Source organism: Olea europaea, unplaced genomic scaffold (assembly GCF_002742605.1).
Source record: "Olea europaea var. sylvestris unplaced genomic scaffold, O_europaea_v1 scaffold490, whole genome shotgun sequence".
NCBI lineage: Eukaryota > Viridiplantae > Streptophyta > Magnoliopsida > Lamiales > Oleaceae > Olea > Olea europaea.
This window is the reverse complement of record NW_019263214.1, coordinates 71,153-94,929: the sequence shown is the minus strand read 5'-3', so window position 1 is coordinate 94,929 and position 23,777 is coordinate 71,153. Positions and strand designations below refer to the sequence as shown.

Genomic DNA, 23,777 nt, shown 5'->3' with positions numbered 1-23,777 from the left:
TTTTAATTGAAGGACATAAACGAAAAGAACAACGTTCCAAAATTAAAATGACTGCCTATAACTCAAGTGGTCTCAGTTGTTGTCAAGCAAGCCGCCTCACTACGGACATGGGCCCATATTTGTTGAAAAAGAAGTGGAAAAATAGGAAAAAATGGGGCCCAAACACACGCTAATCGTTCAAGGTTTAGCTTGATAAATTTCATAACCCATTCTTAAAAGGTTGAACCCCAACCTTGAGAACCATCATCGTCCTGTCCCTAGAGCTTTGTAAGGGAGGTAAATCGTGAGATATACCCCAACAAACCAGAAAACAAAAGCTGCCTGTACATTCTTGCTTTAGCTCTCATGGACTTAAACACTCAAATTGATCTATTCATTTAAAAATAGCCATCAAATACTCCAAAAGTAACAAGAACAATTCCAAATATCAAAACATTCATTCCAACTAATACTAACCATAGAATTATTATTTCCTAAAAATAAACCAAACCCCCCCCCCCCCCTCCACCAAAAAGTAAATCCCATTTCTGGTAGTAGCAATAGCACTCATTAACAAATCAATAGCCCACAACAAAAAGTACCAGCTCCACATAGAAATGCCTAATTTTAATCAAATTTTCAAAATCACATTCACAAATAATGAAAAATAAGGATGCCCAAAGCCCAAATCAATCTCAACAGAAATATGTTAAAAGAAAACGAACCTCGATTCATGAGGTACCAAGGGACACCAAAAATGATACCAATTATGGCGATGCCTCCATTGACATGCTTCTTTTTTCCTCTATACAAATAGTGTTCTAATTTAGCCATGTATATCTCGGAGATCAATATATATGCTTAAATTTATCAAATTATAAGTGAAATTTTGATTAAAACTAAATTATGCCAATGCATAATTAATTGAATAGTTTGTCTAATTAGAGGGGGATGACGTACCATCCCTTGAGAAATGAGCAACATCCACTATTGTTCTCATGCTGGTGGACCTCAGGCCCAAAATCTAGTAGGGCCTCATTTTTTGTCCAGATATTTTTTTTTGTTGAACAATGGCAGACCACAACTCTCATGCCCAAATCCGATTTCCTTAGCCTTAATCCATTTACCCAACTTATACATCCATAATCCATTATCCATTTACCCAAAATCCCCAAATCCCAAATCGAAATCCCATTTTCCCCAAACGCTCGTCTGAGTCGTCTCCGTCGCTTCCGTTTCTCTTCTCCACTTCTCCTTCCAGATTTCCTCTTCGCCGGAGTCCCGGACGCCGGTTCCCAGTTCGATCCTGTTGGCAGTTGGCTGTTAGTATAGTATTTTACATTATTATTTGATTGCATTTACACCCGCTGTTCATCAGTTCACGTTTCCATTTCTGCACAATACATTGCTGTTTATAAGTATTCAACTATTCATTTATGGCTTTTACCTTTTACTTATTATAATTTTGATGGCTTGATTTTAATTGATAAATGCTGCTTTTTTTTTTTTTTAATGTGGGCCGTGGGGTATATTGATTGGAGAGAGCTCAGAGAGGGTTCTATGTTAATGTGTTATCTAGGATGGAGTCGATGATCTGAAAGTGCTACAAATATGTGTAATGATTATTGATTAATATATAACTTGTTGTACAAGCTTGAAATGAAGAACTCTCAGATCTCGAGTAATGTGTAAAATAGTTTATAGTTAATTTCAGTAACTTCGTTTCATAGGTAAGGTGTGAGAATACATAGTTGAGAACTTGAGATATTATTATGTCAATGAACTCAAGAAAAAATAACTTCAGTTTCTGCAACCAATAGACTAATTTGAATTAATTTATTTTGTCGATGACACTGTTTTAATGATGATTAGTTCTTATTAATTGTGTTATTTCGTTGATGACACTGTTTTAATGTGTTATTAATGGTGATTAGTCCTTATTAAACGTGTCCTTTTCATGGGTTTTATTTTTCATGAGTTTTATTCGTCAGCCTTTCTCTAGCCCTTTTCGTGAACAGTTAGTCTATGAGGCATTGGAGATGGGTGCCAAAGCTTAGATAGTGATTAGTCACTCTTCCCTTGTCAAGAAGGTTTGAATTTTGAAATTGGGACTTTTTTAGTTAATTTGTTTATGCTAATGTCGGAGTGAAAGAATTCTAGTTTTGAAGTATTTTGGAATTTTTGATCCATTGAGTCTTGTATGATTACATGTTAATCGGTTATTGCATTCTTGTATGTTTTAGTTGTGATATTTCTTTTGTGAAATGCTTATTCTGTGTCTGTGATAGTGATAAAATGCTTGAGGTTAGTTTTGAAATGCTTGTTCGGTGCTTATTGGTTTTGTTTTGAGATTAGTGGTCTTGATAGAAATGCGAATTGATAATGAAGTCATTAGTATGAAAACTCTTAAGGAACAAGTGTAATTTATAAACTGTGTCATTTTTAGTATTCTTGTAATATTTTTTATATTTTTGTCATCATTAAATCGATGGTAAAAACTAAGTTTGGCTTGATTAAATTGTGCCTGCACTGAAAAAAATTCCTGGCTTTGCCCCTGCATGTGAAGTCCTAAGTTTCTTTGTTTTCTATGTTTTCCATGTGAAATAAATGAACTGTATTGTTCTACCAACCTTTTGTTGGCGGTTATCGAGAGAAGCTTCTCAAATAAATTATGCTATTTCACTATGTCTGAAATGTGTGATTTTTGGTTTTCTATTTTCAGTTTAAATTAATGAAATTTATTGCTTTACTAGCTCTAATTATATATTATGGGTGGTTACATTGCTTGCACAATTTCTATTTGAAGCACCATATTTTAATTGCAGTTAAGCTCCTCAATTTTTGCTCATTGTAACTATTATTTTCCTAACTTTTTTTTTTATTTTTTTTCAATCTTCCATTAATTAGTACATCTCATTCTTGATGATAATTTGTATTAAAATATTTTATTTCATACTTTCAAATGAGAAAGAAATATTTTTCATACTTTTTATTTAAAAAAATAAGTTCTTTTATGCTAGTTCAACGAACTTTTTGACATAAAACTAGGAGTGTGATCTGGCTAGGTTCGGCTAGGTCCGGTTCTAAAGGAAACCAAATTGAATACCAATGGAAATCTTAGAAATGGAACCATTGGTTCCATATTCAACTATAGAGTCGAGCCAATCAGTTCTAGTTCGGTCCGATCCGGTTCAATTCTTTATATTTAAAAATTATAAAAATGAAGTATGAAACTAACTGTCAATTGAAAAATGACAAAAATAAAGTATGGTACTGCTTGTAATTCTTTTAATCTAACAAAACAAAAAATCAATTGAACAAGGCAACAAATAAAAATTTAATTCAAAACTTCAGATCAACTCATAAATGCAAAAAAATTATTAAACACAGTATAAACGGTAAAATCTCGATTGAAAAAATAATTTTTAAGAAAATTCGTGTAATAATAATCTGAATATTTTTAGTAATCCTCAAGGATCTTAATTCTTGATGCCTGATCACTTTGGAAAAAAACGAAAAATGTGAATTCTAATGAAATATTGAACTAAAAATATATGTCCTATTGAGCTACATTAAAATTATGAAGTTGTAAAGTGTTTATAAAATTATTTAGATTTGAATTTTCATTACCTATTAAAGAAAAGAAGCAGCAGCATATGGGAAATAAAATTTTAACGTGAGATAATTTTGGGGTCTAGTACGTAAAGATTTGGTGTATCTTGGTGCAAGCAATAAGAGAAATTCGATAAAACCGAATTAGCTTCTAGTTCTCAAGGCAGTACTGAGAACCAACCGGACCAAAATTGATCGGTTCTCGATGCATTGTCTCCAAAATCGACCCGTTTAGTAGATGAACCGAAACCAAACCAACTGTTTCTATTTGGTTCGGTCCGATTCCAACGGATCTAGGAAAAAAATGCCCACCCCTACATAAAACTGTTATCAAATACAAAATACGTTAATTAATGAAAAGTTTGAAGATAATAATAATATAAAAAAAAATTATTAGGGACATAAGTGCTATTGTGAGTAAAGATTAAGAGCCTTAAATGCAATTAAAATATGGTGTAAATATAATTACCCTATAATTATAGCCATCCAACGAAAAAGCAACAAAAACATTATAGCCTAAAAATATGCATACAAAGAACTCAGCTTTTACACATTACCTATAAATTTATAAGTTAATAAAAAAGCCATGCGGAAGGTTGAACCCAGTCGAAAGAAAATAAACCCACAACCTAGAAACAGTAGGATTGAAACAGGCCAAATAATCCAAGAGAAAGAAAAAAATAATTGGCAACTCCAAAAAAATTAAAATCGAGCTTAGGAAAAGAAATGTTTTCCTTCTCAGCCAGTTAATAAATGGATTCTAACACAAAGAGTTGTAGAATAGGATCACAAACCCTCTAATCGATGATTAGGTTTTAAAGAGAATTAAACTAATTACTTGATAATTAGGTCTCGAAAATGTTTGGAATCTTAGAGTACACATTGTGCAAATATCAAGATTCGAGATAAACGTACAGGTGGCACGTAGAGTTATAATAGCTGAGAGGGAAACTTCGAGAGATCGAGTCCAGCAGGAAGAAACGTCGGTAGGTTTAGGACAAATGAGAGAAAAATTGCGAAAGCTTAAGCGCGGAAGAAACAATGCTAAGGTTAGGGCAAATGAGGGATTTTTTTCCTTTAAATAACGCTTCTAAAATGAAGTTATTTTTTATATTATTAAAAGGAATGAATGAAAAAATGAATAGTGCCAAAACAAATTGGCTCCTTTTAGTTTGACTAGATTACAATCATAAGTCACATCACAAAATCCATTTGCCTTTCTTCCTTCTCTTTATTTTTGTGTCTTTTCAATTTAATTTAATGAAGTATATTTGTGGATTCAATTGGTCTTTTTCGAAATTTGGGAATCAAATTTATTAAAATCTGTGGACATCCTCTGTCAAAAAAAAAAGATCATAGATAGCCCAGTAATTAAACCATATATGCCCAAGAATTCTACATAATCCCCAAATACGCAGAGACATGGATCAAGTAGTAGAGGAAGTGGAGAAAGTCAAGAAGGATTTCCAAGAAACGTACAGCCAAACAATCAAATACGTTGATTCTATCCAAGAATATGGGAAAAAAACAAGAATTACAGAAGGAATTGAAATTGAAGAAGAGGAGAAGAAAGATTCATTGCCAAGATTAAATGGGTTGGCTCAGGATGGTTTGAATATGCTCCAATCACTCCAATTCAAGCTAGATCTCCTGTCTCCACAACTTCCCTCCATTGATTATGTTGAAAAGACTCAAGATTTGGCCCAATCTTGGAAAAATCAAATCCAAAGGTGCCCACAGATTTGTCTTATTCTTTTTAATTTGATATTCCCAATTTATAATTGAATTGTTGTTCATCTACGTACATTGATACTTGGGCCTGTTTTTGATGCAATTGAACAAATTTATATGCTTCTAATTGTATGCTTATTCATGTGTGTTTTTGTGTGAATTATGTCTTTATGTTGCTGCTGTTTAAAAAATGTCAAATTTTGCTTGGAAAATTTGCTATATTTAATTGTATTTTTATGTTGAATTTGTATATATGTTCATGTAGAGTGTGGCAGAATTTCAAATGTTTCTGTTAATTGGGTTTTAATACTATGAAAATGACAAATTACATATATCTGTGTATTATTTATGCAAGTGTATGCTTATGGAATGTGTGTATTTGTTTTAATAATGTGTTCATGTTGACGGTGTTGAAGGGCTCAAGCTTGGGTGTTTGCAAGGAATAAGCCTGGTGGCAAATATTAATTACACATTCAAATGAATATGTTTGAGAGAGTGTGTAATGACTTTATAGGATTTGATGGTAAGAGAGTGTTAAGCTGGTTGCCCAATCCACCTTTCCACAAGTACAGAGAAAATAAATAAATAAAATTCTTTTTTTTTCCAAGTCTTGTAACATCAAGCTTCTATTTTGCTCCTTTGGAATCATTAATTTTGAGGAATGTGTAAACAAACTCAATGGGAATCAACAACAATATACCCAACTTCATTCTCAACAAGTTTTCTGCAACCAAATTGGCAACTTATTCTTGGTGCATCTCTCCTTCTAAGCTGTTTTAATGATTGTCCGTGCAATTTCATTTGTTCTTATCATGGGGAACCGTATTGTGTGTATGTGTGGCTATTAGATTCTGCATAGGAATATATTCGCTAACGAATTGATGAGGAAACAAGGAAAATGAGTAGGATGGAACGCCTTTGTATCCTGCTTTAGACTGTTCTTAACAAGTGCAGAAAAAATACAGTATTTTTGTGTGTATCTTGGAATTAAACCTGAGAGTGGAAATACTAGTTTTCATGTAATTTTTCTAAATTAAGTTTCAATGTTACTTTCCCACAAGTTTAGTCTGATCCGAGAGCTAAATAATTAACTTGGATTGGTTAGGTATAAACCTTTGTTTTCACTGGGATGCATGCCATAGCATTCCTCTCTTGGTTCCCTTTAACTCCTTTACTATTTGAGCATATGCAGCATGTCAAATAAGGGGCCAAATGTGAACACTTGTTTGTTTCTGCATATATGATTGATACTTTAATTCCACTGTACAATAGCTTATTTACTCATTTTCTGTTTGAAATTTTAGTCTGCGGACTGGCCTAAGGAATGCTAATTTGCAAGCAAAGGCAAACATGAAGAAATCTGCTCAAAAGGAGGTAATTTGCAAGCTTTTTGTTCATTTTCTATCTACACGTGGTGTTCTTTTCCTGGGCCCATTTATATCTTGTATCAATTCAACTGGTAGAGAAATCATTGCAACATTTCCTTTTGGGTGACTTCAAATTGAAGTCTTAGGCATTGCTATTTTCCTGATAAATTTTAAAGAGTAAAAGAAATTAATTGAGGCAACTTGTTATCAAGTACTCAATTGTCGCACTGAAGTTGCTGTTTACAGAGAGAGCTGCTTTTGGGAGGTGGAGAAGAGTCTACCATCCGCAGGCGCAATCTACAGTATGTATATTGGCTATCCATTACGTTCTTGAAAGATCTAATGTGTTCCATAGAGCACGAAAGTTGCATCATGCATGAATAATTGAAATTCTTATTATTGTTTGTCAGGACAAAAGCTGGAATGACCTCTGCAGCTGAAAGCATCACAGAGAGCCTTAGGCGTTCTCGGCAGCTCATGGTTCAGGTCATTATTCATATTTTTCTGTCTAACACATTTTAGGTTATTTTTTGTGGTGTGTGATCCAGTTTTTTCTTGGCTGTGTATTAATAGGAGGTTGAAAGGAGTGCAAGCACACTCATGACATTTGGTAAGTTCATTTATTACTAACAAACCCCCCCCCACCCCCCCCCTCCCCAAAAAAAAAAAAAAAAAAAAAAGGAAGACGTATTGTACTATGTTATCATAATAGAGACAGAATTTATGACCAGGGTAGTGAAATTGCAAAGCATTGATCCTTCAGTGACCTAGATAAGAGCCTATTATGCAGATGCAAAAGCTGAGGCAGCAGTGTATTATGCTGATGTCTTGTCAGATACTTTAAATGGAGATGGCTACTCTTATTATCCACAAAAATGATGGAAAACTTAATATTCCTAGATGATTCAAAGAACTAGATGTCTTAACTCATAATCACACCTTAAAGCATCCTATGAATTCTGCTGTAACCACAAAGGCTTTACTCTTTTACTAGTGAGACAGCTAACAAGTGCTTTATGATTGCTATTGCATAACTATATTAATGATAAACATAAGAGGAGAAGTTTAGTTGCAGCAAGACTATCCAAATTAATTAGCTGAAGCAAGGTACCTATAATGTTATGCAGTTGTCAAACCTGTTCAATTTGATTGAACTCGGTGTTTTAGAAAAAAGAGAAAGAAACGATCACATTCCCTTGTACATCTCATTTTCATTTTACACCTTTTTAATGAATCAAACTCTCGAAATAGCTGCTTTTCAACTTCCCTCTAATGACTATCCCCCTTCTTTTGTCTACTATATCAGTTTTCCTTTTTCAGAAATGTACAAGGAAAAATTCTGTGAATATTTCCTAGTATTGCTAAGGCATGACATCAGTCAATTGCATCTCTCTATTGAAGGGTTCCTTCTGGAGCTGAATAGAATTTGAAATCTTCTCTTTCAATCTTACTTTTTTCAAGCCTTTTATTGGGTCAGCAGAATAGGTTTACTGATTTGTGATAGAATGTCATTAGAACTATATAATGAGCCCGAGTATGAAAACTAAGAGCTACAGTGTGTGTGGACATGTAACACAGATATACGAAGTGTTAGATGTTGTAGTGCATGGACCTGTAGCACAGATATACGAAGTTTTGATGTTCTAGTTCCTACATTGGTATCTAAATAGTAGTGTAACATAGATGCTATGAACAGAATCGGATTAATCAATTCAACAATTAATTAAAAAAAAAAACGAATTGGAGAAAATCTGAGGGAGAAGTTTGGATTTTTATTCAATATCAAAGGTTTTCTATTACAAAATAAAGACTCTCTCTATATAGTCTAAATAGAAGAAATAAGGAAAACCATGGTTTCCTTTATGAGGAAACAAGTTACGAAATAAGGAAAACTAGCGCTTCTCTATAAGGAAACAATTTCTCTACAAGGAAACAAACTAAATTTTTTTAAAAACTCGTCAATAAAAAATAAGGAAAATAACAAACTTTAATTGACTTAATTTTTCTTATGCCTAGAATAGACTTTCCATGTTGCATCATTCCTACTCAGCTAAAAGGAACTCAACTTTGGCAATGTATAATCAAGGTAGGCGTCCACAAATTTTATACCCAACTAATCGAACTTATCTTCAATAATCTAAATAGCATCACGAGATGGACGACCCTTCCAACGCACCAAAAACCTTTGAAAATTACCATCTTCTGAAGCAATAATCTAATTTTCGAGCACCTCATCAGTCATATCTTAAAATAAAAATGGCCACATGGGTACAAGGGGTGGGCAAGGAACCAGTCTTGCAAAAATATTAGACGGTAAAATTGGAAGCTTGTACTTGCCTTGTTAAGGATATGTATCTGCTATATTAAAAATAAGATTGATAAGTGCATTAGCAAATCAAGAAGATAAGCATTAGTTCTTAGCTTTTTAATAATAATGAAAGGCCTAAATGATCTAGCACAATTCTTTTTTGCGGCATATTTTGGAAAACATACGAGTGCTGGTCTTATCATATCATGACAAAATTTTCAACATTAAATTCTTTGCCCCTACAATGTGAATCAGCTGCCAGTTTGTATTGTTGATTACCTAAAAGTAATTTTACATTTAATCTCACAGTACAAGTCGCGAATGTTATAAGCAAAAGCTTGAGCAAAGGCAGCGGGATGAAAATTAGTAGGCTAAGGAACAAGATCTAGTGGTTGATGTAGGAAGAATCTTGGACGACCTGGAATGGGCTATTGATGGCCTATGGACATAATTCTTATATGCGAACTCAACAATAAGTTACATAAGATCCCAATTATTTGGTTTATCCCCAAGTAAGAAATGATGTAGGTTACCAAGAATGGTTCACCGCCTTAGTTTGACCATCGGTCTGGGGTAGAATGCACAGGAAAAATTAGCTAATGTAGGCAGTAAACAAATTAGATAATTTGCACGGTATTTTTCAAAAGTAATTAACAAATTAGACATCATGATTAGACACAATATTGATCGGGAGCCAATGTAGGCAGAAAACCTCTTTGAAGAATAACTTAGCAACGTGGGACGTGAGTATTCTAGGTATAAGGAATAAACACTAGTAGATTTAGGCAAGTTGAGAACAAAATATATGCTAAGGTCACACCAGAGAGTATGAGGAATAGGAGTATATATCCTAGCTTTTTGACATTGTGCTTTACCTAACTGATACGGGCGACACTAAGAAAGAATGCAAGCAACATCCTTCTCGAGAGAAGGCCAATAAAATCTATCATCGAATAAGGTGAAAGTTTTATCTCTACCAAAATAACCAACTAGAACACCCCTATTTATAGTTTCCAAATGAGGAAGTTACGAAGCAAGGTACGATGGAGGCACAATTTAGTTTCTTTAAAAAGATAACCATCTTTAAGCAAGTAAACAACATGGTCGGAGACGGATTAGCTAAGAGTTCTTAAAAGATGTCAATGTTGGGACAATTGAGATAATCATCCTTCAAGTATTTACATTCTACCACAATATTGCTTATAGAATAATGCACTTTAGTGATACGATTAAGAGTGTCGTTGCTTTGTTTTCGACTTCGGCTCGATCCTGGAGGACAAAGGTGAACTCTTGAAGAAACTTGACCCACCGAACATGACGTTCACTATATTTATGCTTGAAATTGAGGTAATTAAGAACCTATAATGATTCGGGCCTTGTGCTTAAGTTGTTATATCCTATGTATTGTTCGTTTCAAGAGGGCATCTTGTCACAGGCCTAGTTTCGTTATAGGGGCACTATGGAAACCCGTTCATCGAGGAGATGGTGCTGCAAGTTGGGAGAACTTTGATGCCCATTGACGTGGAAGACAATGCAAGGTTGCATGAGGATGCGCGGAACACGTTCCGTTATGAGGACGTTAGCAGATTGAGTGGGAGAGAATGTCACGGACTGCAAGGCCATCACTTGAGGCTTGGCATGACACGGGAATGTCATGGCACAAAGTGGGAAAATGAGATAGACTTATGGCAAATAAGGTCTAAGCTTCGACGGTACACGGCGATGAGGGCGTCGCCAAATTTAGTGGGGGGAGTGACTTACATACCCCATGGTCGCAGTTGATACGTCTAGATTGCGGCTGGCGAATGCGGGTAACGCAGACAGTGCATTACGGCTGGACAAAAGTACATTCGGTAGGGGACGCAGGTAGGAAAAACACAGGCACTATGTTAGGGGACGTAGGTAGAACAACACAGGAACCTGCGGTAAGGGACGCAGGCAGGACAAAGACAGGCAAAACACAGGCAGACGTAGGCAGATTGCGGCAGGGGACGCAACAGCAACATAGGCAGATTGTGGTAGGGGATACAACAGCAAGACATGCAGACTGTGTAGGCAGCCGCAGGCTGGGGACGCAAGGATCAAAATTTGGTTTTCTCAGGTGAAAACCACTATCATGAGAGGGAAGCAATACTGCGGATTATAGCTGGTAGTTTTGGATGCAAGTGTATGCCAACTCGAGCCAATTGGGCAACGTGCAAAATGAGGCCAACATGCAACTTGACAACTTGCTTGATGAAGCAAAATCCAACTTGGTCACTTTGATGGAGACATTTCCATTTGCACACATGAGTTGTAGAGATCCACTTGCATGGAAAGTGACTTGCCAACTAGCATAAAGTTGGAAATGTGCAAGATACAATGCAACAAGGCAACCTACAAGTGTAGAGACATGCCACTTGCAAGGTAGTCAATTCCAACTTGGCTACCTTGTGGTCAAAGGAGGTTTTAGGCCATTTGCAAGTAATGAGAGTCCTTGGATTAAGATTAATACTAGCCATTGATGCCAACTTGCATACCTTGAGTTTGCCTATAAATAGAGGGATTTGGTCATTTGTAAATAAAATGAATTGAATCAAGGGGAAAGAGAGAATATTAGAGACAATTCTCATAGATAGAAAGGGGATTAAAGTGAGGTAGAGTAATATCTATGTAGTAGTGTGTTGTAAATAGTTCTCTCTTTTATTTTTACAAAGAATTTTCCCCAAATATATGTGTGTGCTCTTTTCCTCATAATTTTCCTATCTACCTTCTCTACCAAAGTTAACATGTCAAAAGTTGCCTTGTATCTTGCATCTTTCCAACTCTATGCTAGTTGGCATGTCACTTTCCATGCAAGTGGATCTCTACGACTCATGTGTGCAAGTGGATGTCTCCATCAAGGTGGCCAAGTTGGACTTTGCTTCCTCAAGCAAGTTGTCAAGTTGCATGTTGGCCCCATTTTGCAAGTTGTCCAATTGGCTCGAGTTGGCATACACTTGCATCCAAAATTACCGGCTATAATCAACGGTATTGCTTCCCTCTCATGATAGTGGTTTTCACCCGAGAAAATCAAATTTTCGTCCCTGCGTCCCCAGCCTGTGGCTGCCTACACAGTCTGCCTGTATTGCTGTTGCGTCTCTTGCCGTAGGTACTTCCGTTCAGCCGTAACGCATTGCCTACGTTACCTGCATTCCTCAGCCACAACTTGGACGTATCAACCGCGACCATGGGGACGTAAGTCACTCCCCCACTAAATTTGGCGACGACCTCATCGCCATGTACCGCCGAAGCTTAGACCTTATTTGCCATAAGTCTATCTCATTTTCCCACTTTGTGCCATGATATTCCCGTGTCATGCCAAGCCTCAAGTCATGACCTTGCGGTTTGTGACATTCTCCCCCACTCAATCCACTAACGTCCTCGTAGCGAAACGTGTTCCGTTCAAGTTGCCTTAGTGCATTGTATCTTGCCCCTTTCCAACTCTATAATAGTTGGCTTGTCACTTTCCATGCAAGTGGATCTCTACAACTAATGTGTGCAAGTGGACATGTCTCTATCAAGGTGGCCAAGTTGTACTTTGCTTCCTCAAGCAAGTTGTCAAGTTGCATATTGGTCTCATTTTGCAAGTTGTCCAGTTGACTCGTGTTGGCATACACTTGCATCCAAAACTATCGGCTATAATCCAAGATATTGCTTCCCTCTCATGATAGAAGTTTTCACCCGAGAAAATCAGATTTTCGTCCCTGCGTCCTTAGCTAACGTCTACCTACGTCCCCAGCCTGCGTTTGCCTACGCAGTTTGCCTGTGTTGCTAGTGCGTCCTCTGCCGCAATCTGCCTGTGTTGCTGTTGCGTCCCCTGTCGCAATCTGCTTGAGTTTTGCCTTTTTGTGTCCCTCGCCGCAATTCCTGTCTTGGTCTTGCCTACGTTCCCTGCCGCAGGTTTAACCTGTGTCCCCTAATGCAGTGCCTGTGTTTTCCCTACCTGCGTCCCCTATTGCAGGTATTTCCATCCAGCCGTAACGCACTGCCTGCGTTACCCGCATTCTCCGGCCGCAACCTAGACTTATCAACTGCGACCATGGGGGACGTAAGCCACTCCTTCACTAAATTTGGCGACACCCTCGTCGCCATGTACCGTCGAAGTTTAGACCTTATTTACCATAAGTCTATCTCATTTTCCCACTTTGTGCCATGACATTCCCGTGTTATGCCAAGCCTCAAGTCTTGACCTAGCGGTCCGTGACGTTTTCCCCCACTCATTTTGCTAACGTCCTCATAGTGGAACATGTTCCGTGCATCCTCATGCAACCTTGCATTGTCCTCCATGTCAATGGGCATCAAAGTTCTCCCAACTTGCGGCACCATCTCCTCGATGAACGGGTTTCAATAGTGCCCCTCGCATCTCTTCCCATTGCAATCTCTTGCATGCCACCTTTGACACTAACCTTCACCCTTAGCACCTCTGCATTGGTTCCTCATATGGACAACTCCTTCGGTTGTAGTGTCCCCACACATGTCAAAGCTTTGAACCTTTGTGCACCCAATTTCTGACTTTTTTTACAATGGTTCCTCAATTTCCTTCTTTTTCGGTAGTTCCCTCGGTAACTCCGCGGGCATCATGTCCTTATCATCTTCAAGGACTTCCGCTAACTGTATCACTGACAGTTGTGTTTCTATTCCCACAGAAATTGTTTCGGCACTCATAGCATTAAATAGCTGGAATGAATTCATCCAAACTTCATCCTCATCTTGGCTAGCCATGGCCTCCGATTTGCTCTCCTAAATGGAAATGGATGCCAGTGATCCCAACCTAGGACAATCCCTCAATAGATGTGGTCCTTTGCAAATAAAGCAACCTTGAGGTGTAAAATTACTCATCTTCTCATCATACTCCTCTCTCCAAAAAGCTTGTGTTGCCACCAGGTCCATAATCACCTTTAGAATTTTGCCTCCAATCCAGCTTACTCCATTGCATGGCTTTCCTTGTATCTTCCTTACCTCCAAAATTCCCTTTGGCGGGTTTGATAGTTTTAGCTTCGGTCTGAAGACTTTCTTCAAACTCCGTTAAGGATTCAGCTACTGCAATTACCTCGTCTACGGTTTTGTCACCACGACGTTGCAACTCTTGTCGTACCCATGTTGCACAACTGTCTAGAAAATAGAATAGCAAATCATCATCCGGCATGCTTGGGATTTGAAGTATAATGGTTGTGAACTCTTTGACATAGTCACGAATTGTTTCCGTATGTTTCAATTCCCTCAATTTCTTGCGGGCCTCATAGACGACGTTTTTCAGCTAGAATTGCCTCTTTATCTCCCTTTTGAACTAACCCCAAGTATCAACCTTGCAAGCTCTTCTTGCAATTTCACCATGCTTACGACGCCATCACAACGCCGCAATATCCGTGAGATACATTGATGCAGTCTGCACCTTCATTGCCTCCTTGACAATATTTACGCATCAAAGTATACTTCCATTTGCCATAGGAAGTTCTCCACGTCCGCGGCATCTCTACGGCCATCATATTCCTTCGGCTTCAAGTAATCAATTTTCGGGGCAACAACACATGTAGCGGCACCTCCGCTAGTTCTAGGAGTTGATTGCTTGATTTGCCTGAACTCCTGGCTCATTTTCTCCAACATCATAGCCAACATGTTCACTTGCCCTTGTATTGCACTAACGGCATCTGTGACTTCGGCTTGCAGAAGGGTGAAATTTTCACCCACAGCGGCTTGTCCGACTCCCATAGTCTGAACATCATGCTTCACCGCCTGGACATCGTCCCCCGACGATGCCTAATCATCCATAACCTCTTAGACATTACCTTGGGAGAGTTTCTAACTTTCCAATGGCATGATCCTCTAGTTCCTCCATGGAGTGTTCTAAGGATTCGACCCTATCACACATAGTAATAATGATCGGGTCAAGTTTTTCCTCCATCATTGAAGCTTCCCGTGCTTTGCTCTTACCACGCGTCCTCATTCTTTCTACTGGGTAACACCATGTCCCCTTTTTACTTCAATTTTGGCAACATCATGAGATTCCGCTATTTGAGCACCTCACCCAAATCTAGCTTCCAAGAACCTCTCGTGAATCTGGCTACCACATCCGCACTTGGTTACCACAACCAAACCTTCGCCTTGATACAGCCACCGTAGTCCATACCACGTGAACCTTTCACGGACGTCACCTCACCTCTGAGATGAAAAATTGGTTCAACCCCACATGAACCTTGCTCTGATACCACTTGTCACGAGCCTAGTTTTGTTACACCTGAACTACGCTAGAACCGTGAGGCCTTAACGCTCGACAATGCTCGTCCACACGAGATAGCTTTTAGTCAGCTTACACCGTCAAAATAATTTAATCAATGAGGCTAAATTATATGTTAACTTAGGTAGAGAAGGTAGATAGGAAAATTATGAGGAAAAGAGCACACATATTTGGGGAAAATTCTTTATATAAATATAAGAGAAAACTATTTACAAACACGCTACAATTTTCTCTACAAAGATATTACTCTACCTCACTTTAATTCCCTTTCTATTTATGGGAATTGTCTCTAATATTCTCTCTTTCCCCTTGATTCAATTCATTTTATTTACAAATGATCAAGTCCCTCTATTTATAGGCAAACTCAACGTATGCAAGTTGGCATCAATGGTTAGGATTAATCTTGATCCAAGGGCTCTCATTGGTTGCAAGTGACCTTAAACCTCCTTTGACCATAAAGTTGCCGAGTTGGAATTGACTATCTTGCAAGTTGCCTTGGTGCATTGTATCTTGCCTCTTTCCAACTCTATAATAGTTGGCATGTCACATTCCATGCAAGTGGATCTCTACAACTCATGTGTACAAGTGGACATATCTCGATCAAGGTGGTCAAGTTGGACTTTGCTTCCTCAAGCAAGTCGTCAAGTTGCATGTTGGCCTTATTTTGCAGGTTGTGCAATTGGCTCGAGTTGGCATACACTTGCATCCAAAACTACCGGTTGTAATCTACGGTATTGCTTCCCTCTCATGATAGTGGTTTTCACCCGAGAAAACCAGATTTTCGTCCTTGTGTCCTCAACGGACGTCTGCCTGCGGCTGCCTACAAAGTGTGCCTATGTTGCTGTTGCGTCCCTTGCTGCAATCTGCTTGAGTTTTGTCTATCTGCGTCCCCCTGCCGCAGTTCCTGTCTTGGTCCTGCTTGCGTCCCTTGCTGCAGGTTCCAGTGTTGTTCTGCCGTGTCCCCAGCCACAGGTTCAGTCTACGTTCCCTAACGCAGGACTTATGTTTTTCCTACCTGCGTCCCCTACCGCAGGTACTTCCATCCAGCCGTAACGCACTACCTTCGTTACCCGCATTCTCCAGTCGCAATCTAGACGTATCAGCCGCGACCAGGGGGGACGTAAGTCACTCCCCCACTAAATTTGGCGACGCCCTCATCGCCATGTACCATCGAAACTTAGACTTTATTTGCTATAAGTCTATCTCATTTTCCCACTTTGTGTCATGACATTCCCCGTGTCATGCCAAGCCTCAAGTCATGACCTTGCGGCCCGTGACAATCTGCTCTCTTAATCCTTCATGACTTTCTATCGCGTTCATCAGAATTCGACTTTAGAATTTTTGTCTTATGAGAGACTTAAGTTGAATTCTAGTACTAATTGGGCAATTGCAAAAGTCTCTATTTTCGGCCCTTCCCATTAGTTAGCTCGCACTTTCATTGCTTGCCAGAGTTTTTTAGAGTAAATGTGCGCGCTTCACTTGTCCAATTAATATCAAGATTCAACTTAAATCTCTCATAAGGTAGAGGCCTTGAGTTCAATTTTTTCGAGACGCAATAGAAATTCGTGAGGGATTAAGATGGTAGATGCTATTTTAAACGGACGTTACGCATAATATAACGTCTTGGGCACGAGGTTTGGGTCATTACAGAGACTGATGGTCAGAACAGAGAATGAACTCCATGGACAATAAGTAATATTGTCAAAGATGAAGAGATTGGACAATGGCATAGAACTTTTTGTCATAAGTAGAATACTTTTGTTGAGCTTCATTTAACTTCTCTCTAAATTTAGCAACAAATGACCATATTGACTTAAAACTCTACATATACATACATCGGAAGATTACAGGCAACCTCAAAACTTTAGAACAATCGGGGATCAATTTTTGCTTAATAGCGAAGAAGGCTTTCTTGGCTTAGTCCAACGAAAATCACCCTTTTCTATATACTCGGTGATAGAGGTATGCGGTGATAGAACTAAAGCTTTGAATGAATCTCCTATAGAGTCTAAACTTGAAAAAATAAGCAAAACTAGGGTTTCCTCTATAAGAAAACAAACTAAGAAATAAGGAAACTAGGATTTTCTCTATCAGGAAACAAAATAGGTTGTCTTAAAATTTCGTTAATAGAAAATATGGAAAATAACAAAAATCCTAATTGACTTAATCTCTCATGCGCCTAGAATAGACTTTTCATGTTGTCCCAGTAGAGGTGTTAGAACATGCAGGTGGCCTGGCATGAAAAAAGCCTGGCCCACCCACCCACTAGGCCCGCTGAAGGCCATGGGCCTTGTCTGTGCCACTTCAAAACCATAACATGCTGGCCCATTTGTCACCTCTAGCGTAATGTGATCTGAGATACGGTTGTGTTAGTCGAGTGCATCCACTAATTGTGGCTTGAGCTGACCATAAAAGAGGAAGGCAAAACCAGGCAGTATATAACTTGGTGCAATTGGTGCATGCCTTTCATTTCTGTTCTTTTAAAGACCCATTGTTCCATGGGGTGGGATTACGTGACTACACCAACGCGTGAGCTCTCTATATGTTATATGATCCATTAATTTTTTCTGCACTGTCTGCTATAGTCGTGCATTCTTTCGTTTTTCTTTTCTCATTTGGGAACCGCTAGCATGCCTTGTCGGCAAATGTATGATCCTAGAATGATTTTGAGATTTACGAACAATCTATTCTCTGCTTCTGAATCTGTAGAAGGCCTTCAACAAATATCAAAATATTGGTAATTAATGTATCTAGACAACAATATATAAACTTCTGATTGTTACAGAGGAGTCAACTGGAGTACTAAAGAAGGCCGAAAGTGAGTACAAGGGCCACCGCTCGTTACTGATGCGGACCCGAGACCTTCTCTCCACAATGCAACGTCAAGATGTTCTTGACAGGTATTAGGCATTAATTATTTTTAAAATTAAATAATCTATGATTTCTTCTAAGGGTGATTTATTTATTTTTTAAATTTTTGGGCAGGTTGATAATTATTGTTGGATTTCTTATTTTCTCGTTGGCGGTACTTTATGTTGTTTCAAAGCGCATTGGGATCCTCAAGTTGCAGAGTAAGATTATGGCTGCTGTGAAGGCTGGAATGGCTAGACAAGAAGGGATCGTCGTACCTATAGCTGGCCAAGATGGTATTCATGCTCCGGTTCACGAGAATGTAGTTCCTCATATGCATGTACCATTAGGACAACCTATGCATGATGAACTTTGAATCGCCAGTTTCATTTACCATTAAGCGTCTGAAACAATCAATATGAAGGTGTTCGTAGAGTTGGGGTTTTATTTTGCACTTTGGGGCTGCGTTGTTACAACATAGATAATAGCGAATTGGATCAAATTTTACTCATTGTAAATTGTTGAATCGCCTTATCTAAAATTTTAAACAGACAGAGGGTATTAATTTATTGCTTCTAAATTTTGTCTTGCTCACATGCGTACTAGATTTTCTTCATTCAAAGGCCTAATGCAAAATTAAGCCTCCGTTTGTTTCCCATTTTTTTTTCATTAAAATGAAAAATATGATCATTATTCATCACATCAAACTATCAAATTTGAATTTTTATCTTTTGTGAGGAGTTCATAACGACTACATTTTTCATTTTCATTTTTACAAAAGTGAGAAACAAACGCTCCCTAAATTTTGTAAATAGATAGAGACGAGATTTGAATCCAAAATCTTTGTATGGTATAAAACTATATTGAATGATTTCATTTGGTAGTCTTAAGAAAATGGAGAGGAGATTAATTTATTTATTTCAAATTTGTCTTCAATGTAATATAACTTGGAATTTCTATGGATAGCCAGGAAAATCCTCTAGATTCCCAGGCATGGTTTTGATGGATTATCAATGCACAAAAACAGGACATAACTGGCCGGTTTGACCAACGGAACTGGTGTGGTTATATGTAAAAATCCACAAAATAAGAACACAAGTAAAAAATTAGTCGACTCGTCTCAAATTATTTATTGACTATTTTATATGAGTGGTTAGACTTCAATTTGATTTTTTGATCCTCTACCTTCACATTTTCTAGGTCGATATTAGTGCCAGTTTTTAAAACATTTGATCCTCTACCTTCACATTTTCCTTTCAATACTGCTACTACATTAACAATTAATTCCTCTATTTATATTGTTATTCCATTTATTGTACTTTTTTCATTATTTTATTTATATAATTCCAGCAGTTTTTATAATTTCCTTATTGTATTTTTTCTAACAAAAAAAGAACTGCAAAGAGGGTAAGAAATGAGCGATTTACAAATGGAACAGGTTGATATGATCCATGTGGTGGTGCCTACGCTAAGAGCCAGAAGTTTCTGTGTGTTTTAGTGTTAAGAAGATATCCGGCATTTTGACCCTTCTTCTGCACTGCAACACAGGTGCATTTGCTGTTCTCAATCAAATATTCTGCTGTATCCAGCCCTCTTAGTGATCCTCTTTTATGCCTGCTCAATAACACAAATCCGACAACATTTACGAGATTTTATATTGGAAGGAAAAAATAAATAAATAATAATTTGAAAAATGAAGTAAAAATAATTGCTTTTAGACAAAAATAATTGCTTTTCCCTGTTTTCGTGGGCCAGGCTGGTCAATATTAGGAGTAACATATAGAGGATAAGGTCTTTGGAGGGATCACAATAAAAATTGGAAAGAATAATGGATAACAATTGTTATGGATAATCCGAAAGACAGAGAAAGAATAATGCCTAGCAGAATAAAATGATAAGAGAATCCTAAAATATGTATGTGTTAAAAACGTTTGTTGCAAGAAAATGTGTTCCTCCATAAGCTTGATGATTTTCTTAAGAACTCTTCATGCTTTTATTTAGTTATTGTCAAAAGTTCAAAGCGCATTATAATGTCATTTCTGCACTAAAAAATGAACACTCTCACTCTCTTTAGATATCGGATATTTTGCAAGCGTTGAAAATTCATTTCATAAAACATCGCGATAGTTTTATTCTTATGCATGCAAATTGAAGATGATGGTTAGCGACACATGAGTATGATGACAGATCTATTTCATAAGGGGCTTTTCGACCTAAGGCCGAAACAAATAGTGCTTAGGGTGGTTTCCGGGCTAATTATAGGTGATATATGGCTTGATTGTTCTTCTCGTATCACCTGTTAAAGGATATAATTCCACATCGAATAAAGATGTAAATATAGACCAATTTATAAAGGTTTGGGCTACTCCTCTTAATATGATTGATCTTTTAAGATGGAATCCACAAGTCTTAACATAGTATCAGAAATCATTAAACTCCAACGAGTGATTCGATCCAATTAAGATTCAATAAATGAGCATATGGATTTCAAGATTGGTTTACTCAAAAAAAGATTCACCATCTTGAAGGGGCATGTTAAAGAATATAATCTTACATCGAATAAAGATGAAAACATAGACCAATTTATAAGCGTTTGGACTACTCCTTCTAAAAAGGTTGACATTTTAAGATGGAATCTCAAATCTTAACATTACCTACAGGTTTTGGAAAAAATATTTGCATCTTCTTCATACATCAATAGTAAAATATGAAATTCAGAACTCACCCTAATATTGCATTAGATAGACTCCTCCGCTGCCCAATAACAAGAAGATCAATTTTTTGGGCTATGGTTTGGGCAAGAATAAGGGAAGCCTTGTCTTTCCCATCCACCATGTCTGTCTTCTCTACAAGAATCTTTAACTTTGGATGAGCAATTTCACAAGCATGCTTCATTGCCTCAAGAAAGTTGATAACTCCTCCGCTACCTTCCATGGACGACGAGGAGGTGACAGTGCTAGCCGAGCCAGCCGATTGCACCGAGGGTTTTCTGAAAAATGAACCAAAGGGATTTTTCCATTCATTGTTGTGTTCAACATGGAATAGAATTAGGGTGTCTTTTTCTATCACTGCATGTGAGAGGACGTATTGAAGAGCAGCTGCTGATTCCCGTGTTGGGTCCACAACCACCATCACCTTACGTGCTGGCGCATCCCGACCGTCCATTGCCATCGATAACCACCATCAACGGCAGCCTGCCACCAACTCTACCCTGCAACCACCTGCAGTTGCAGCACCTTCTTCCTCTTGATGGAATTAGGTCATCGAAATGGATGTATGGATGGATGGATGAAACAATAAAATGTAAGGCTCTCATTTTGTGAAGCTTTTAGTTTCGGTATGTAAAAAATCAGCCTTCAATTACTGTTAGCCTAAATTTGTGATTCACATATTCATCGCTTTGCTAAGTTTAGGGATATGAGTGTTTTAAGAAAGCCATTGAATTTAGGGATTAGATTAAGGCCAACCACTCAAACTGCCAATATATAATAATAATAATAATAATAATAATAATAATAATAATAATAATAATAATAATAATAATAATAATAATAATAATAATAAGAGTAATTAACGATGTTTAACACCATTGGTGTTTAACATTGATTGAGGTGTCATCACTTGTATCATTAATTAAGTTATAGGATCAAATAAATACTAAAATTTATAACCATTTATTCCGATGTATCACGTACTTACACACCGAGACTTCAACACCACTGGTAGGTGTTTAACATCGATTGAGGTGTCATCACTTGTATCATTAATTAAGTTATAGGATCAAATAAATACTAAAATTTATAACTATTTATTACGATGTATCACGTACTTACACACCGAGACTTCAACACCACTCGTGCTGCATAGCATTACCCTTTGCACTTCTATTTTCAATTTTTGTAGCTGATTTTAATTGAACTAATTAACTAGTAGCATAAATATGCTGCATTTGGCTTTATTAATCATATCAAATCGTTTTTTAAATAAAAATTTTGTGAATTCATACCGAATTGATACCTAAACACCTACTAATTTTAACACTAGATTGCACGGATACGAAATTGACATACGTTCCAAAGACGATATGTACATTGGAACATTAGGTTTAAAAAAGTTTAAGAAGAAATGCTTTAGAAACATTGCATAAAAATATAGTTTGTTTTATAAATTAATATTTAATCTTAAAAACCACATTTAACATTAATTCGAACGCACTTGTTAATATTTTGTAATATATGGGCTAAAGCCTAAAATTCACTTAACTTTAATTAAGTTCTTAATTAGAGTAATTTTCAGTTCCAATCTGCAAGAAAGCTTACAACAGAAGGAAACAATTTATCAAAGTTGCCAAATATTTTTCCAAAGATTTTCTCATACTACATTTAACGTTTAAAAATTTTGCCCCTGTTTGGCCCCCATTAAATCTCATCAAATTAAATTAAATTTTTTCTCTCAGTTATTTTCAACCACACAATTTTCAATAAAATAATATTACACGTAATTTGAAAATTTTTCATTATTTTACAACCATTCATTTTTCAAAAAAACACTATTCTCCCGTTATAATAAAAAAAAAATGGGGGCTAAACGGGGGCATATTAAAACGATAAAATGAGGTACTTTTGACTTTCGAAAACATGTGCTTTTTTTTTCTTTTTTCTTTTTTTTTTTTTTGGAAGCACAAAATTAGTGAAAACTTGATACACATCTGTCCAAAAGTAACCCTTTTTTAATTAGTTCTAGCTGATGAAAAAACTATTTCTTACATAATTCAAGAAGAAACCAACATTTTTTCTTTGTTTCTATCTTTCCCTCTCTTCTTTATATCGTCCATTAATAGAAGGGTCATTTTGTTGCATAAAAAATGGTCATAACTGGAGAATAACAACATTTGATGACAAGATTCTCGTATAATAAATTGCATCGTTTTGGTGCAACAATAACACAAAAATGTAGTTATCACAATTTCATTTTAAGCTTTTTATATGTTAAAGAATGAAAGAACTAAGTTATTTCATCAATTTCAGAACATCCTGTAAATGACAACAGCATATGCTATCACAGAATTGTGCATAAAGTAGTAGAGATACTCCCAATACTGAGGGCTACTTCAAGTGCTTTGAATGCCGCCTTCCGTTTATTCTAAAAACAAAATCATAAAAAACTGTAAACTGATATAGAATATATTTAAACAAAATTGAAAAATAAAAATACTTTGAAAGACTTTCGATCTACATGGCATTAATGTCTAATAAATACGTCTAGTTCAAATTTCATCTTCTATGTGTTCGGCCTATTATTTAAATTTTATAAATAATGTGTGTTTAATAGGAGGGAAAAAGGAAACACGAGAGGGAAAAAAAAAAAAAGAAAGAAAGATGAAAGGAAAGATATATTAAATCTTTGGTGACTTATTTAGCTTAGAGTAATCTCGACATCTAGACACATTGTTCTTGACAATATCTATTTTTTCTTGCTACATTGCTAGACATAGTCCTAGCATGTTGTATTGAAGACATTGTCCATTTTAACTCACATATCAACATTTTAAGTGCAATTCACATTAATATTGTGCATTCTCTTAGTCACTTTGTTTTCCATTTATCACAAAAGTCATTGAGGAGAGAGAGGTAGAAATCGAAATTCTGCATTATCTTAATCAAGAGTCCTTGTA

At 36.8% G+C, this 23,777-nt stretch overlaps 2 protein-coding genes across 6 annotated transcripts; one reads left to right on the top strand and one right to left on the bottom strand.

Moving 5' to 3' along the window:
- The first annotated feature begins 1,130 nt into the window (after positions 1-1,130).
- Positions 1,131-18,693, top strand: LOC111388399. Of its 5 annotated transcripts, none has more exons than XM_023013088.1 (8): positions 1,131-1,301; positions 4,944-5,321; positions 6,627-6,696; positions 6,936-6,991; positions 7,100-7,175; positions 7,263-7,299; positions 18,039-18,153; positions 18,239-18,693. In XM_023013088.1, exons 2-8 carry the CDS (start codon positions 5,014-5,016, stop codon positions 18,477-18,479), a joined length of 903 nt encoding a protein of 300 aa, XP_022868856.1. In that variant the 5' UTR covers positions 1,131-1,301; positions 4,944-5,013; the 3' UTR covers positions 18,480-18,693. The 5 variants fall into 5 exon arrangements, with proteins under 5 accessions (XP_022868856.1, XP_022868857.1, XP_022868858.1 ...); XM_023013089.1 differs by having other exon boundaries at positions 1,132-1,301; positions 5,010-5,321; XM_023013090.1 differs by having other exon boundaries at positions 1,132-1,310; positions 5,010-5,321.
- A 769-nt stretch (positions 18,694-19,462) lies between these two features.
- Positions 19,463-21,382, bottom strand: LOC111388417. The gene is made up of 2 exons (XM_023013106.1): positions 20,829-21,382; positions 19,463-19,717 (listed from the first exon to the last, which is right to left on the bottom strand). Exons 1-2 carry the CDS (start codon positions 21,272-21,274, stop codon positions 19,567-19,569), a joined length of 597 nt encoding a protein of 198 aa, XP_022868874.1. The 5' UTR covers positions 21,275-21,382; the 3' UTR covers positions 19,463-19,566.
- Between the last annotated feature and the right edge of the window lie 2,395 nt (positions 21,383-23,777).

Excerpts from the sequence above, each read along its gene's own strand:
- LOC111388417 (XM_023013106.1), bottom strand. The coding sequence starts at position 21,274 with ATGGCAATGGACGGTCGGGATGCGCCAGCACGTAAGGTGATGGTGGTT. Across the intron at positions 19,718-20,828 it reads CTATCTAATGCAATATTAGG|GCATAAAAGAGGATCACTAA; the intron begins GTGAGTTCTGAA and ends GTTATTGAGCAG.
- LOC111388399 (XM_023013088.1), top strand. The coding sequence starts at position 5,014 with ATGGATCAAGTAGTAGAGGAAGTGGAGAAAGTCAAGAAGGATTTCCAA. Across the intron at positions 6,992-7,099 it reads ATCCGCAGGCGCAATCTACA|GACAAAAGCTGGAATGACCT; the intron begins GTATGTATATTG and ends ATTGTTTGTCAG. Across the intron at positions 18,154-18,238 it reads CGTCAAGATGTTCTTGACAG|GTTGATAATTATTGTTGGAT; the intron begins GTATTAGGCATT and ends ATTTTTGGGCAG.